The sequence below is a fragment of the Paramormyrops kingsleyae genome, chromosome 11 (genome assembly GCF_048594095.1).
Source record: "Paramormyrops kingsleyae isolate MSU_618 chromosome 11, PKINGS_0.4, whole genome shotgun sequence".
Lineage (NCBI taxonomy): Eukaryota > Metazoa > Chordata > Actinopteri > Osteoglossiformes > Mormyridae > Paramormyrops > Paramormyrops kingsleyae.
In genome coordinates, this window is record NC_132807.1 from 23046508 (window position 1) to 23060828 (window position 14321).

Sequence of the window (14321 nt, forward strand, 5' to 3'; positions counted from 1 at the left end):
AATGATAAGCATAAAAGGGACTGTACCGAAAGCTAACATTATTGTCTTCTCGACATTTAGGGCAGGATTTTTTGGGTGCAGGAAAATATTTTTGGACACAATAATTTGTTCTGAATTATGCTATATCTGTGGTGTATTTTTCAAATCTGCTGACAGTTAGGTTACTCATATTGTCAGAAGTCCACTGTGTGTAATTGGGGGACGTCTATAAATGTGCTGTTATACTTAAAAACAGTTGCTAACATAATGTAAACTGGCAAAAGTGTTGGTTGATTATTTGGAGTATTTTGATGTCTGCACTTTAACGCAAGTTGCCGTCTCTCAGGAAATCTAACAGAAAGAATGCTAGTCGAGTCTACGCAGTCTGTCAGAGAAGAAAAAGGGCACGGTGTGGAAATTATTAATCAGGGTCCTCTTTGCCTAATGCGAATTTTAAATTGGAAAATGGCTGATTGGAGCCGGTCTCTAATAAGGTATACTAATTTACCGTGTCTCCAGAAATAAGTCAGGAGCTGAGAGACAACCTGCAGTGGAGGGGTCACAGGTCACTAATTGAATGTCCTGTATCCTGCAGGATCTCCCCCGATGGGGTGGACATTGTGCTGGACTGCTTGTGCGGAGAGAACACGGGCAAAGGCTTGGGTCTGCTTAAGCCCCTGGGAACATACATCCTGTACGGTGCGTTGACTCGTGCTGACTCATCCAGGAGGGCCTATTAGATGCAAACTGGAACAACGAGCTCCTGGTTGCACTCTAAGTGTGCTCTAAATAATTTACTTGGAGATGAAAGCCCAGAATGCCCTGGTTAAGAATGTCTACAGGTATAATTTTTGTTGGGTTGTAATTAACATTAAGCACTCACAAAGCTAGTGTTGAGAGGGAAAAAATGATTGGTTATAAACTGTTAAAAGTGTTTGGTAAGGAGAATTGCAAATGAAAGAATCAGTTACATAGTTTAGAAAAGGTTCCTAATTGTGATGACCAGACAGGCCATCATGTGCTAGATTTCAGCAGATGGTCTGTCTTGAGGTGCCGGGAATTCAGTACCATGCATGCCGTGCTGCGGTAACAGCATTTCCAGCATTTCATTCGTCCTAATGGCCTGTGCCATGTCGCTCCCACATGCCGGCAGCTTGTCTGACCAGAGCTTTTCGTCTCCAGGCTCGTCGAATATGGTGACGGGCGAGACGAAGAGTTTCTTCAGCTTTGCCAAGTCTGTAAGTAGAGTTTGAGTTAATGATGGCCAGTGTCTGCTGGACACTCGTTATGAGGACTCTAAGGGCATAATGGGCCTTAGTAACATTTCGAAGGATTCTGATGGCACTGAGTGTTGTTTAATCATAGTTATCTTAAAAGTGGCTGCCACCCCCCTTGTCAAACCTGTGTCTTAAAGCATTTTGATGTTTCATTCTTTTTTTAGACACACTTTATATATCATTACTTTCATTAACATGTAGCAGATGTATAATTATGTGTTTGCCAGGTGCAATGATTAATTAGCCTTCGGTTACCGTGTCGCGGGTCTCGTCCGCAGTGGTGGCAGGTGGAGAAGGTGAACCCCATCAAACTTTACGAGGAGAACAAAGTCATCGCCGGCTTCTCGCTGCTCAATCTCCTCTTCAAACAAGGCCGGAGTGGCCTCGTGAAGACGGTCGTGCAGAAGCTGTTTTCCCTCTATGAGCAGAAGAAGGTCAAGCCCGTGGTGGACTCCCTGTGGGCTGTGGAAGAGGTAAGTGTGGTGGGGCCGCAGGATGGATGTGGCTTCACTGAAGCTCTCTCGCTGCTGTTCAAACTGCCCTCCAACTTGGGATGCAGGTGTCTTTATGTGTGCGAGTGGGCATGTAGAGTGGGTTGGCGTTGCTGTAGAGAATGCCGGCGTTGGCCTGCAGGGGGGAGCAGTCCGTTTGTGGTATAAGCCAGATCCCCTTGTGAAATGTTCACAGAATGCGCTGATGGTTGCTGGTACTTCTCCCTGTCCTCTTGTGCCTTTGGTGGTCTGTGTTTTTGTTTTGTTTTTTTGTTCGCCTTACTGCCTTCCAAAGGCGAAGGCGGTCTCTTGGCATCAAGCTCTCCCTTAGCTACACCGGCAGGTTCCTGCTGTTTCTTGTTGGTCATCACTTATGGGCAGAATGTGTCTGAGGCCATGCTGAAGGCCCTGTCCGTGCTGTTAGCCATAGTGTAAACCAGCCTTAACTCGGTGCACAGTGTCATGAGTTTTGAAGGAAATGGCAGTTTGTAGATACCTTCCTGTATTTCACAGACAGCTGAAAACTCTACAGTATGCATATATGCAGTTGTTGTATATTGTGGGGAAAAATGGAAAGCACTCTCTCTGATTTGCACTTGTTTTTATGTCAGTTTTACTAATTGCTTCTATTGTGATTAAGATTAATGCTTCAAAGCCAACCTGTACATGTTATTATGTACTTTGCATTTTCCATGCCTATGCGGTGATTAAAAATTTTGTGAGTTCATTTTCTGCTGATTTCTGCTCCGCTTGAATGCCCATTTGTAAAACTTTTCTTCCTCTGATGTTCCCATCCTTACTTGTTTACAGGCTGTTAAAAAAAAAAAAAACTCATGGAATGAAAACACTTTAGCATGTGGGCTCTGCAAACGGTGCTGTCCTCGGCTGGGCTTTCCTTATCCGTGGGAGCAGTTTTACGAAGGCTGTTTTCTGGGCAGAGTTGTCGCTGGGGCTGTGTCCCTTTGGAGGGTGTAAACTTAAGCAGAGTTTTAGGTTGACAGCCTGGTATTTGGTGACTGGGGCAGTACAGCCCGCACGGCACAGCTTCCAGGCTCCGTCTCGAGTGAGGTTTGTGCCGATTACCAGGCAGTGGGATCTTGTTGTGTAAATGTGAGATGTGCCATAGCCAGGCTGTTGCAGTTTAACTGCCTTCATTTGGCGTCTTGGACTGCTGTCTCGCCAGTTGGGTAATCTTGAAGAACGCAGCACTGAGCAAGAGCTGTTGACTTTCTAGTATTTCTTGATTTATTGCAAAAGGGTCAGTTCTCTAGGTTCACCAGCATGGATGCCTGCTTTGTCGCCATTTTGGTTGGTTGGTGAAGGAATTTGGGCAAGAATCTGATTGATTTTCCTCCCATTTGCATGGTAGCCATGGTTTCAACAGCTACATAGGATGGATGGTAGCCGTAAATGATTTAGCAAATATGAGTCGTCATGGAACAAGACAAGAATTGAGATGCTTAAAAAAATCCCTGTATCATTTTCAAATAGCATTTGCATAGTATGAGAAATGTCTGAACATCTATCCATTAAACAGACAAATTAATATTAGATCAAGGTTTCTCAACCCAGTCCTCGGGGACCACCAGACGGTCCACGTTTTTGCTCTCTCCCAATTGGCAGGGAATTGGGAGAGAGCAAAAACATGGACCGTCTGGTGGTCCCCGAGGACCGGGTTGAGAAACCCTGTATTAGATTATACTGATGACAGTTTCTTTCAAAGTCATCAAATTAAAAACTCCATGCATATACTTCATACAAAGTGGAAATTAATCTGTTTGCGTGACTAATCTCTAAATTGTAGTATTCTAAATTAAATATCGAAAATAATGTTTTACCGGGCCAAAGGACTGCATATGTGAAGACATGTTATTTTATTTTAATCCATTTTCCATTTTATTCCATTCAAAAGCAACCAAATATTCTGAGCGATGGGCCAGAACTTTAAAGAGCTAAACTTTTCCCCACCTGTCATGGGTGTAGTTTCACTGCTAGGAAACGATTCCGCAAGACAAGTTTATTAGACCCTTCAGAAAACCTTCAGAATCTGTTGTTTTAAAGTCCTTGATGGCGTTTGCAAAAGAGCAAAAGTCAACAGACCTGCCCTCTGTATGTAGCTGTAATCTTGCAGATTACAGCTACATACAGCTGCAGTCTTATGGTTATAGATTACTTTATCATCATATTTAAGAAGTATTGTTTAGTGTCTTCACTGGACAGTAAAAATGGCGTTGCCTCTGACCTCTTGAAGCTGGTCTGTCCTGCACCGTCACTCATCTTTCTGTATCATGGCAATGGGAACCGTTGTCACTCCCTTGATGGCGTCTGTGTCTGGACGTTCGTCAGTGTTTTTCTCCTGGGTGCCTGGTGCCTCTGCCTGCTCTCCGATGTGTCCGGGGCCCAGGCGTGACTTGAAACCAAGAGAACAGTGATTCTGTCATGAAGCCCAGCATCTTGCTGCCATTCACGCGGCCCAATTTGTCTCAGACTCCACCGACTGCCTCTTCCCCCTCCACCCCCACAGAGTCATTTGCTTTACGCAGTCGCTGATGATGGATGTTTCACAGCTTTTCAGTTTCTTTTTTAAGTCTAAAGTTTCAGCCGAAGCTGTCGCCTCACAGTAAACTTGGTCTTGTGTTAATGCCCATCTATCCGTCTTCCAACTGCTTATTCTGGTCTGGGTTACCTGGACTCTATCCCGGGCTACACCAGGCATAAGGCTATGGCTTTCTAGGCACAGATTGCCTAACTGCATGTCTTTGGACTGCAGGGGGAAGCTGGTATGGCACGAGGAAAACGTACCAACCCCGTGCACACATGCAGAGCGGGGGCAGGATTCCAGTCACTAACCGTGGAAGTGTGGGCAGCAGTGATATCCAATGAGTCATCATGCCACCCTTACATTAGTGTACTGATGTTAAATTGATTATTAGCCAGAGGGGTAGTGGAGGGGTTTGAGGCTATCACTGCCCAAAGTGTATGATAACCAAAGCTCTCTGTGTTACACAGGAAGAGCTGAGACAGGGGGTGATCTGCAGGAGAGGCACAAATCTCAGCCTTCCCCTAGGTAAGCTGAAAATGGCTGTGCAGAGGTTAAGTGTACTGATCAATAGGGATGGACCAATCCACGTCTTTTCAGTTCTGATCTGAATCTGATAGACAACTGCCGATATCAATACAGATTCCAATACAAGAGCTCTTTTTCCTTTCATATTTTTATATATATATATAATTCATATTTTTCAGCTAGTAAATACAGATAGAAAAATGTATGCCAAAAAATCTTAAATTAGGCTACTAGAAACATGCATAACATACTGTTCCACCTGGTTTGCATATTGTGTTTAAGTGTTTTTGAGGCACTTTGCAGTTCCATTTGAATATCTTCCAAGCGAGGATACAGTACGAGTGGTGAATGCTTAAACATCATTTATCTGCATTTATCATACTATCATTGCGATAGTAGCCCTCGTTTATCGCAAGTCGAGTGTGCAAAACAGACCAAGCTAGCGACTCCCAAATCCATTGCTTTTTTTCATATTACTTGCTTTGTCTCACACAATTGTGTGCTCTTTGTTTTGTGGGATTTTCCACTAAACACTGCTTCCACCTCTGAAAACTTTGTTTTCACAAAGACTGCAAATCGCTGTGCTACCAGTTGTTGTTTAAAAACTTTAAATACTTCCTGGCCGTCACCCGTTTATCTGACGTTCTTATGCTCTTCACACTGTAAAGTGTATGCACATGACATCACAGCAGGCAGAAGTCACTGCACTTGCACCCACTGAGTGGCAAAAACTGAGTGGCAGCTTTTGCGTTCAGCTTCAATGACGCAAATAACACATCTAAAATGAGAAAGCTTTTGTGCGATTGATTGTACAAATAGATTTAACACAGAATAGGAGCTGCCTTTTTAGAAACTTACTAAATAAGTAAGTATTGGACGTAGATTGGTCATGTATGGCCAATATCAGATCTGTCAAATAGGTCTGGATCGGCGCCAATACCGAGCTGAATATTGGATCGGTGCATCTCTACTGATCAGCTTATGCTGCCTCATTGTTTGATATCTATGCAGGGAAACAGAGCAGCCATACGAGTCAGTGGTCCAAACAAGCAACTCTCTAATGCAGGGTTTCACCGAGTGTAGACACTGACACGTAATGGTTGGCCGAGCCTTGTGCTTGGAAAGATTGAGAATACTTGTTTGAAACGGTCTAGTGTTTGTTTTCTAAATATATGTATTAGGATTCAAGGATTCAAAAGCTTTATTGTCGTTTGTACAAGGGCAATGAAGTGCATGCCTGTATACCTACCTGCAGACTTTAACAGCATATATATCGATAAAGAACAATTAATAGCAAATACAGTAGAACCTTGGAACTCAAATGCCCCTTAACTCAGCCAACTTGGACATCCAACGGGTCTGTTTAATTTCTTTTACTTGAACCTCGACGGAGATCTTTGAAGGCCTGCTAAAACTTGTATGGATCGATACGCCTCTCTGATGGGCTGACACAAAGGAAAATGGACCTATTGGGATGCTGATGCCTATGAATTACAGAGTCTCATGGTACCTCTTGACCGAGTTTGACATGTGAAAGGGGTGTTCCTGCACTCACTGTGAAATTTTTTTGTGCTTTATCTACGGTACATTTAGTGACGCAGTAATCATGGCCCCTAAGATAGTGAGCAGTAATAGCAGCAAACCAAAGAGGAAAGTAGTGAGAGTAACTGTAGAACTTAAAAATTATAGCTACACTTGTAGGTGGTGCACGTGTGTCTGCTCTCGCTTCTGAGTATGGGATTGTCATTTATTTCATGTTTATTGCATTTTTGTATGTGTGCTTTTTCATGTGTGTATTAGTTTTATATTGATTGTTAATTCTTTTTATCATAGTTAGGTAGGTAGATAAGTTTAAATAGGCAATCATTTGGGGGTCTGTAACGGATTAAATTAATTTGTGTGATTTCTTACGGAGAAATTTGACTTGGACATCGACCAAATCGCAACTCGACCAGCCTTCTGGAACGAATCTGTGTTCCAAGGTACCACTGTAACTGAATATTTGGTGGGAAAATTCATGAGGGGCAGGGAACTAGTGAGCATAAAATGAACTATGCAGTATATGACTTGTACTGTAGCTCAGCCGTATTTTTCAGCCAGGGGTTCCGTGTGAACAGCACATCGAGGTTTGCCTGGGTTTGGAATGAAAAGGTTACGAGTCTCTAGAGCAGGGATGATTTTTTTCCATCTTTATGAAACTGAAGCAGTCAAATTAGAATTATGAATGTTGACTGTGACGATGAATGTCATAAAGAAGGTAAGGTAAAGGTCACCAGGCGCATCGCTGATTAAGTTTGTCTGGGCCTCTTGTTGGGTGGATGCCAGCGTTTCTTGACTGAAAAACAGAAGCGAAAGGCCCAAGAGTGGGCACTGTGCACTTGAGCTGGGCAATATCTCAAACATTGTATACTATGTTTTAATAATAATATCTCCACAATTATTGGCACCCCCTTGTAAAGATTTGTAAGAAGGGTTAGAAAAAATCCACCTTTTGGTGAGACAGCTTCAGGTCACACTGAAAAATTGAGAAAAATCCAGCATTTCATTAACATAAATTTATTCCAAGAAAAACATCCTTCATCAAGAAATAATTATGTTTAAGAAAAATACATGTGGTATGATTATTTGCACCCCTGGAAACTGTAGTGAGCACAATATAACTGAAATATGTTTCCCCTGTAAATTGTACATCTTTGAGTTCAGTGGAGTGAAGAGGAACCTTCAAGCTGTAATCCATGACTTCCTGATTAACTGGGGTACAAACATGATGTGACACAGAGCCCAAATTCCCTTAGTCGTCCATCAACATGGGAAAGATAAGAGAACATACAAACCAAATGAGGGAGAAGTGTGTTGACCTTCATAAGTCAGGTAATGGGTATTAAAAAATAGCTACTGCCTTTTAAAATGCCCATTTCTACTGTTAGGGCTTTAACTGGAACTGTTACAAACCTGCCTGAAAGAGGACTCAAGTTTATTTTTCCCCCACGTACAGTGAGGAGGATAATAAGAGAGGCAAAAAACCCACAAGGATGACTGTTGGTGAATCACAAGACCAAGTAAAATCTTGGGGTTACCACGTCTCTGAAAAAACTATCAGACGCCCCTTTCATGCTAACAGATTATTTGGAAGGTATGCCAGGAAAGCTTTTTTGTGTCAGTTCACCACAAACGTAAGCACCTGGAGTTTACAAAACACTACAATAACTTTGACTGGAACCAAATTCAATGGTCTGATGAAACAAAAAATTTGAGCTTTTTGCCAATGAACATAAGGTGGGTTTGGCGTAAAAAGAAGGATGGCTATAATGAAATGAACCTTATCCCAAATGCAAAATATGGTGGAGGTTCTGTGATGTTGTGTGGCTGTTTTTCCTCCAAAGGCCCTGGAAACCTTGTTAAGGTACATGGCATTATGGACTCATGAAATAACAGGACATTTTAAATCAAAATTTGGCTACCTCTGCCGGGAAACAAAAACTGGGCCGTCATTGGATCTTCCAGCTGGACAGTGATCCTAAGCACATGTCAACACAATCAACACAAAAATGGTTAGCTGACTGCAGAATCAAGCTTCTGCCATGGCCATCTCAGTCCCCTAACCAGAACCCCATTGGAAACCTGTGGGTTGAACTGAAGAGAAGAGTGCACAAGAGATGGCCTAGGACCCTGGGTGATCTGGAGAGATTCTGTAAAGAGGAATGGGCTCCGATTCCCTGCTCTCCAACCTTATAAAATGTTATACGAGAAGACTCAATACTGATATACTGGCAAAGGGAGGTTGTACAAAGTATTAAAAGCAGGGGTGCCATTAATCGTAGCACGTGTGTTTTTCTTGAAAATAATTATTTCTTGATGAAGATTTTGTTTTTCTTTCAATAAATTTATCTTAAGGAAAGGTTGGATTTTTCTCATTTTTTTCAGTGTGATATGAAACTACTTCACCAAAAGGTGGATTTTTGCTAACCATTTTTACAAATCTTTAGAAGGGGTGTCGTAACCACAGGCGAGCAGGGATCGCGTAATCAGGACTGGGGAGATGAAGAGTCAGGAACGAGGGGTTTATTCAGCCAACGACAAGGCAAGACACAAAAAAGGTGTAGACTTCAATGACAAGACTGGGGAAACCATACTTGAATGCAGACTTAAATAGAGAGGACTTAATGGAAATAACAAGAAACAGCTGGTGACATCGGGATTTCACACGAGGTTAATGAGGGGGCGTGGCACACAGGAGGATCGGACGAATAGGGCGTGACATGGGGTGCCAATAATTGTGTAGGGCGCTGTATAGTCATCCAAAACATATACATGACATTGACATAAAATCGTGAAAACATCAGCCAAGCAACTGGTGTCAAAACTTGCTGACTGGGGGGGGAGGGGCTGAATAGCGGTGCTGATTGACATTTTTTTTATGTCTGTGCAAAATGATCAGAATTAATTATGATTTTAAAACATATCACCCACCATCTAAAACCATCTAAGGCATTGGTTCATAAACTTACAGTGAGCCCTGGCTGTATACCGCCATTATAAATGATATTTACATACACAGATACTTTTGTACACCATGCAAAGAGTTTAAAAATAATACCAATGTGTTCATGTGTTTTTTTGTAACTACATTGAATGCGTTAGCTGGAAGGCTGGACTGAAAGCCAGCTCATAAATCTCTGTTGTCTTGCTTTGTGTGTAGCCAAAGCCTACTTCCCCCACAGAGGTGATAATCGCCGTTTAGCCACTGTCGGATACCAATACCAGGTTACTTGTCTAACATTGTCCATTACCAATAATATTGTCACATCTACCACTGCAGCAGCTTGTCACTCCCTTTACTTTCACAGCCATTTTTATTGATTGAACGGGGGGATCAGGTTGAGTACTATACTTTAGTGTGTGACAGCCATAGTTAGTCCTTTTTGCTAAGAGGCTGGGGTCAGACTCTCTGATCCCATGATAGAATAAAATTGAGATGCTTTATTCAGCCTCAAGAAATTCTTTTTTTGCCCTATTCCATGCTGGTGAGAGCAAGTTTGGGGGTTCGCAGTGCTTGGGGGGCTCGCAGTGCTTGGGGGGCTCGCAGTGCTTGGGGGGTTCGCAGTGCTTGGGGGGCTCGCAGTGCTTGGGGGGCTCGCAGTGCTTGGGGGGTTCGCAGTGCATGGTCAGCCAGCATGCAGCACCCTGGAAGCAATTAGGGGTTAAGGGCCTTGCACCAGTCTGCCAGTATCAGGATTTGAACTGGTAACCTCCCAACCGCAGGTGCAGAGTCCTAACCTACTGGGCCCCTCACCACCCCCCATGGTGTGTTGCGTTAGAGTGGGCCAGCGTCTGGCCTTCCCATGGTTGCAGTCTCAGTTCCAGCTGTCTATGACACAGACCAGTGAGAACACAAAAGGGGAACGACTGAGATGCAGACATGGAAAGGGTTATTGCTGCTTGTGGGCTCAGACCTTGTGACCTGAGCAGATATTTTCAGCAGGAAAGCAGAATGTGCAAAGTAAATGAGATTCCCAGTACAATTAATGGGAGTCTAGTTGATGGAGGAATAGAAGAAAGCAAGTATGTTTCTTCCAGTCAGAGGTAACTGACTGTGAAAATAGACAGGTATAAATCCGGATTGAGTTTTACCATTTAAATTACAAAGTGTACCATAACACTTGAAAAGAAAGAATGCAGTATTTTAAAAATATATTAAGAGCTTAAAAATAAATGGAAATATCAATAGTTCCAGCTGCCCATGGTGCTGATGTGTAATATTTCCATTTAAAGCTGCTGACTCCCCGTGGCTCCTTGGAATAGGTTGTGTTCCTCTGAAAAAGGACGTCTGAAATGTGCACGGACATGTCGCAGAAAAAGCTTATGAAGCTCATTTCTATTTGTAAGCTTCTTGCCGTAGCAAATCTGCACTTCAGCGAGGTATTCCGCACAGACGGTTCCCATAAATGCACTGGACTTTGTAAAGCTATACATATTTAAAAAGAGCTCCAGACAGGTCACATTAATTAGCCGGCAGGTGGACGACCACCCTGTGAGCACGTGGCCCCACTTGAGTGCCTTTAATCCATTGGGAGCCGCTTTGGGAATGATGGGAATGGTACTTATGAGAATGGAACAGCGGGGTCATTCCTTGGAGCGGCCGCCCGGAATACACATGCATTTGCTAAATCATTTTTCATTTTTTCATTGATTAGCTGGCCTATTGTTTGTAATGGTGTTCCTTTTTTATTTAAGAGTGATAGTCATACTGTATCAGTACAGAGCTAAGGGTATGTGTTAGAGTGGGGATTTTTAATCAAATTTCCAGGGGGTGGTCAGGTCCCGTCGACAGCTCACGACAGACCAAACCGTGTTTCCCTGATGTAGGTCCGCGGCCCATAGGTGCAGTGGTTGTCAAACCCTGTGTCACAGTGCACTTATTGTGGGGCAGTGTGTGACTCAGCTGTGTAGGGCGCTGTGCCCGCGATCAGAAGGTCACCGGCTTAAATCCCAGAGTCGGCTGGCCACTGCCACCATTGGGCCTCTGAGCAAGGCCCTTAACCCTGAATTGCTCTCGGACCTGTCTGTCCCTGCTCTCTCTCAAAAAAAAATGTACGTCAATTTGGATGAAAGCGTCTACTAAATAAATAAAAATGTTGTACACCTCCTGTATGCTCAGCGCAGTGAGCAGCTGACATAATACTGTCCCAGTCATGGTGATTTTTAGCTTTCTACACATCTCAGCCATCGATTGTTTTGTTCCTCCCCAGACAGCAGTGCATTTAAATTGAATCTTGTTTTTTTTTCCAGCTGGGGAACTAATGTATTTATAAGCATATTATGGATTTCTAATGGTTTTAGCTGTAATCATTTGCAAGCATAATATACAGAATGTTTATGTCTTTTGAGTCTTATCGATGCAACCCTGTGGTAGAGCTGATTTTATTTTTCCGTGGGTTGTTGTTTTGGTGTTGCAGTTCCTTGGTCCACCTAACCAAATCATGCCATTGTGGGTCTCGCCTAGCCTATAGATAGATTCACTCAAAAGGCCTCCCTTATTTAAATGCTGCTGCTCTTAAAACGAAGGAACTGCTGCCTAGCAAAGCTGTCATGGAATTAGCCATGTGACAAAATCCAAGATAAGCCGTGTTAATGCATTAATCAGAGACAAATATATGGCAGGTATTTTACAAAGGAAATATTTTTATAAATAGGGATGCCGTCCCCCACTCTTCAAAGCTGAAAAAGCTGGGCAAAACTTGTCTCAGCAAACTTATCTGGGAAATATATGCAGAGTATTACAGGAGCTGCCAAAACTCCCCCATCCCCCCTATCATAGGGGAACACACAGTAACCGGGACAATTTAAACCACTAATCTGTTCTAAGTATATTCTTTGGGGATGTTATAGGAAATTAGACAGTCAGGTATGCTGAATTTAAAAGCCCAGCTTCCCAGTACTGAATAATTAAAGCAGAGAATGAACTGTTCCAACCAAAAATAAGACATTTTATGAAGTCTAAGGACGTGATAATAAAAATCAACTGTTGATCACACAGAGGAAGTAATATGCAAGCTGTTAAGATAATCACTTTGTAACAATGGATCATTCGTTTTAATCATCTTCCACCCTGCCGTTTCACATCGCCTTGACCTTTTGTCCTAATTGAGCTGCAGTGTGATATGCATGTCTAGCTCACCTTGTCTTTGGCTATTATGTATTGGCTATTATGAGAAAGCTAAAAGCTGTACTGTTAGCTGGCATTTGCATGCAGCAGATAAAAATGGTCCCGTGGGAAGTAGAACAAGAGGGATTTTAATATGATATGACCTGGATAAGCGGAGGTGCAAGGAAAGGCTAAATTGCTCGCGTGTAAAAAGAAAATGCTTTGTACATGCTGGAAAATATCCTAAAATGTATCTTTGTGGCAGTATAATATCTGACTTCCATGTCTGAGTCTTAAATGACCAGGGAAAATGATCACAGTGTTTACTTGTATGAATCATCAAGCTGCGAAAGGTTGGATATCTGGGAAACTTGGAAATGCTCCGGAGCAGCAAAAATGCTTCCACATTTCTTCATAAATTTGGAAGCTGTACGTGTGACGTGTTTTAATGAGACGTATCCAGATCTAATTTCCTTTCGGTAATGCGTGTTTGTGGTAGTGCAATTTATTTTGTTTATTATTTCAAATATTAATGCTTATAATATACTGCATCTTATTATTAATATCTTATTGAAATATATTTTGTAACATAAATAAATTTAAATCATAAATTTCTTAAGTAAAAGGCCTAATGTTTGTTACTATGAAGTAGTGATATTGGATAAAATTTAAAAAACGTTACATACTATATAAGTGTTACATCATGTAAATATAATGAATTATGATACTGTAACTCGTAAGATTGATAGTAAATTCTTTGTGTGCAGTGAGGAGAGCCCTGAGGTTGCTTTACAGTCTGTTTTGGTGTGAGTCTAATGAAGATATTTAATGAATCCCACCAGCAGTTTCTGTGTAATGCAGAATGGTCACACTGGTCACTGTCATGTGACAGCATTAAATTTTGATTGCTTGTATAACTATTACAGTGGATCCATACCCGGATGTTTGTCTTATTTTGCCTGTCTTCTTTTTAACATCTGAAATCCAGTGAGATGCCCTTTGTCTTCCAGTGTCATGTTCTCCGCACAGACTTTGTCATGGTGTCCTTGTTATTATCAAAGATATGACAGATGTTAACAAAGCAGATTTCTTTCTGCAACTTTGAATGGTTCCCAGCGTAATAGAAAAAATAACAATGAAAATAAATACAAAGTTTGCCTGCCTCTCTATTCAGAAAACCGCAGTTGGTCTTTTCCGGAGTCAAATCATTTTCATGACATAATAACCCCACAAGAAGTTGCTTTAGTCTGGTGATTCATTCACGTTTTTCAAGGATGGATCCCTCAGAAGTTGGCCTTGGTCAAATTTTTAAACTGTCACCTAATTGTATCAGGTATTTAAGAGCAAGTCAACCCTTAGAACTTAAAATATTAGAATCCATAATAAAATAAAAGATGGTAAGAGAGTTAAGAGCAGTGTTGGGAGGTCATGCAGGGATAGCGCTTCATGCAGAACTGATGATGGAGAGGCTGACCGAGTAGGGGAGTGTGGGGAGGGAGGGCTTCGAGTACGATGTGAGCCTCGTGCCCGAGGGAAACTTTTGTTGCGCCGTTTTCCCTGTCTGCTGTCCTTTTACAGAGCTGCTGTCATGGATGGAGATAGTGAAGCTGCATACAAGCTGTGGGCCTAGCGACAGTGCCCAGTGCGGATGGAGATAGTGAAGCTGAATGCAAGCTGTGGGCCTAGCGACAGTGCCCAGTGCGGATGGAGGTAGTGAAGCTGCATGCAAGCTGTGGGCCTAGCGACAGTGCCCAGTGCGGATGGAGGTAGTGAAGCTGCATGCAAGCTGTGGGCCTAGCGACAGTGCCCAGTGCGGATGGAGGTAGTGAAGCTGCATGCAAGCTGTGGGCCTAGCGACAGTG

At 42.6% G+C, this 14321-nt stretch overlaps 1 protein-coding gene across 3 annotated transcripts in view; it reads left to right on the forward strand.

Annotated features, from left to right (window-relative positions):
* Positions 1-14321, forward strand: part of vat1l (vesicle amine transport 1-like) — a 34393-nt gene that overhangs the window by 9709 nt on the left and 10363 nt on the right. For 2 of the 3 annotated variants that reach the window (XR_002835646.2, XR_002835645.2), the window contains exons 5-8: positions 575-678; positions 1162-1217; positions 1535-1729; positions 4757-4814. Coding sequence is in view for 1 of the 3 variants with exons in the window: in XM_023790845.2 (XP_023646613.1) it covers positions 575-678; positions 1162-1217; positions 1535-1729 (355 nt within the window). In the remaining 2 variants the exon portion in view is untranslated. The remainder of the gene's footprint in view (positions 1-574; positions 679-1161; positions 1218-1534; positions 1730-4756; positions 4815-14321) is intronic. The other variant, XM_023790845.2, reaches the window with a different exon arrangement.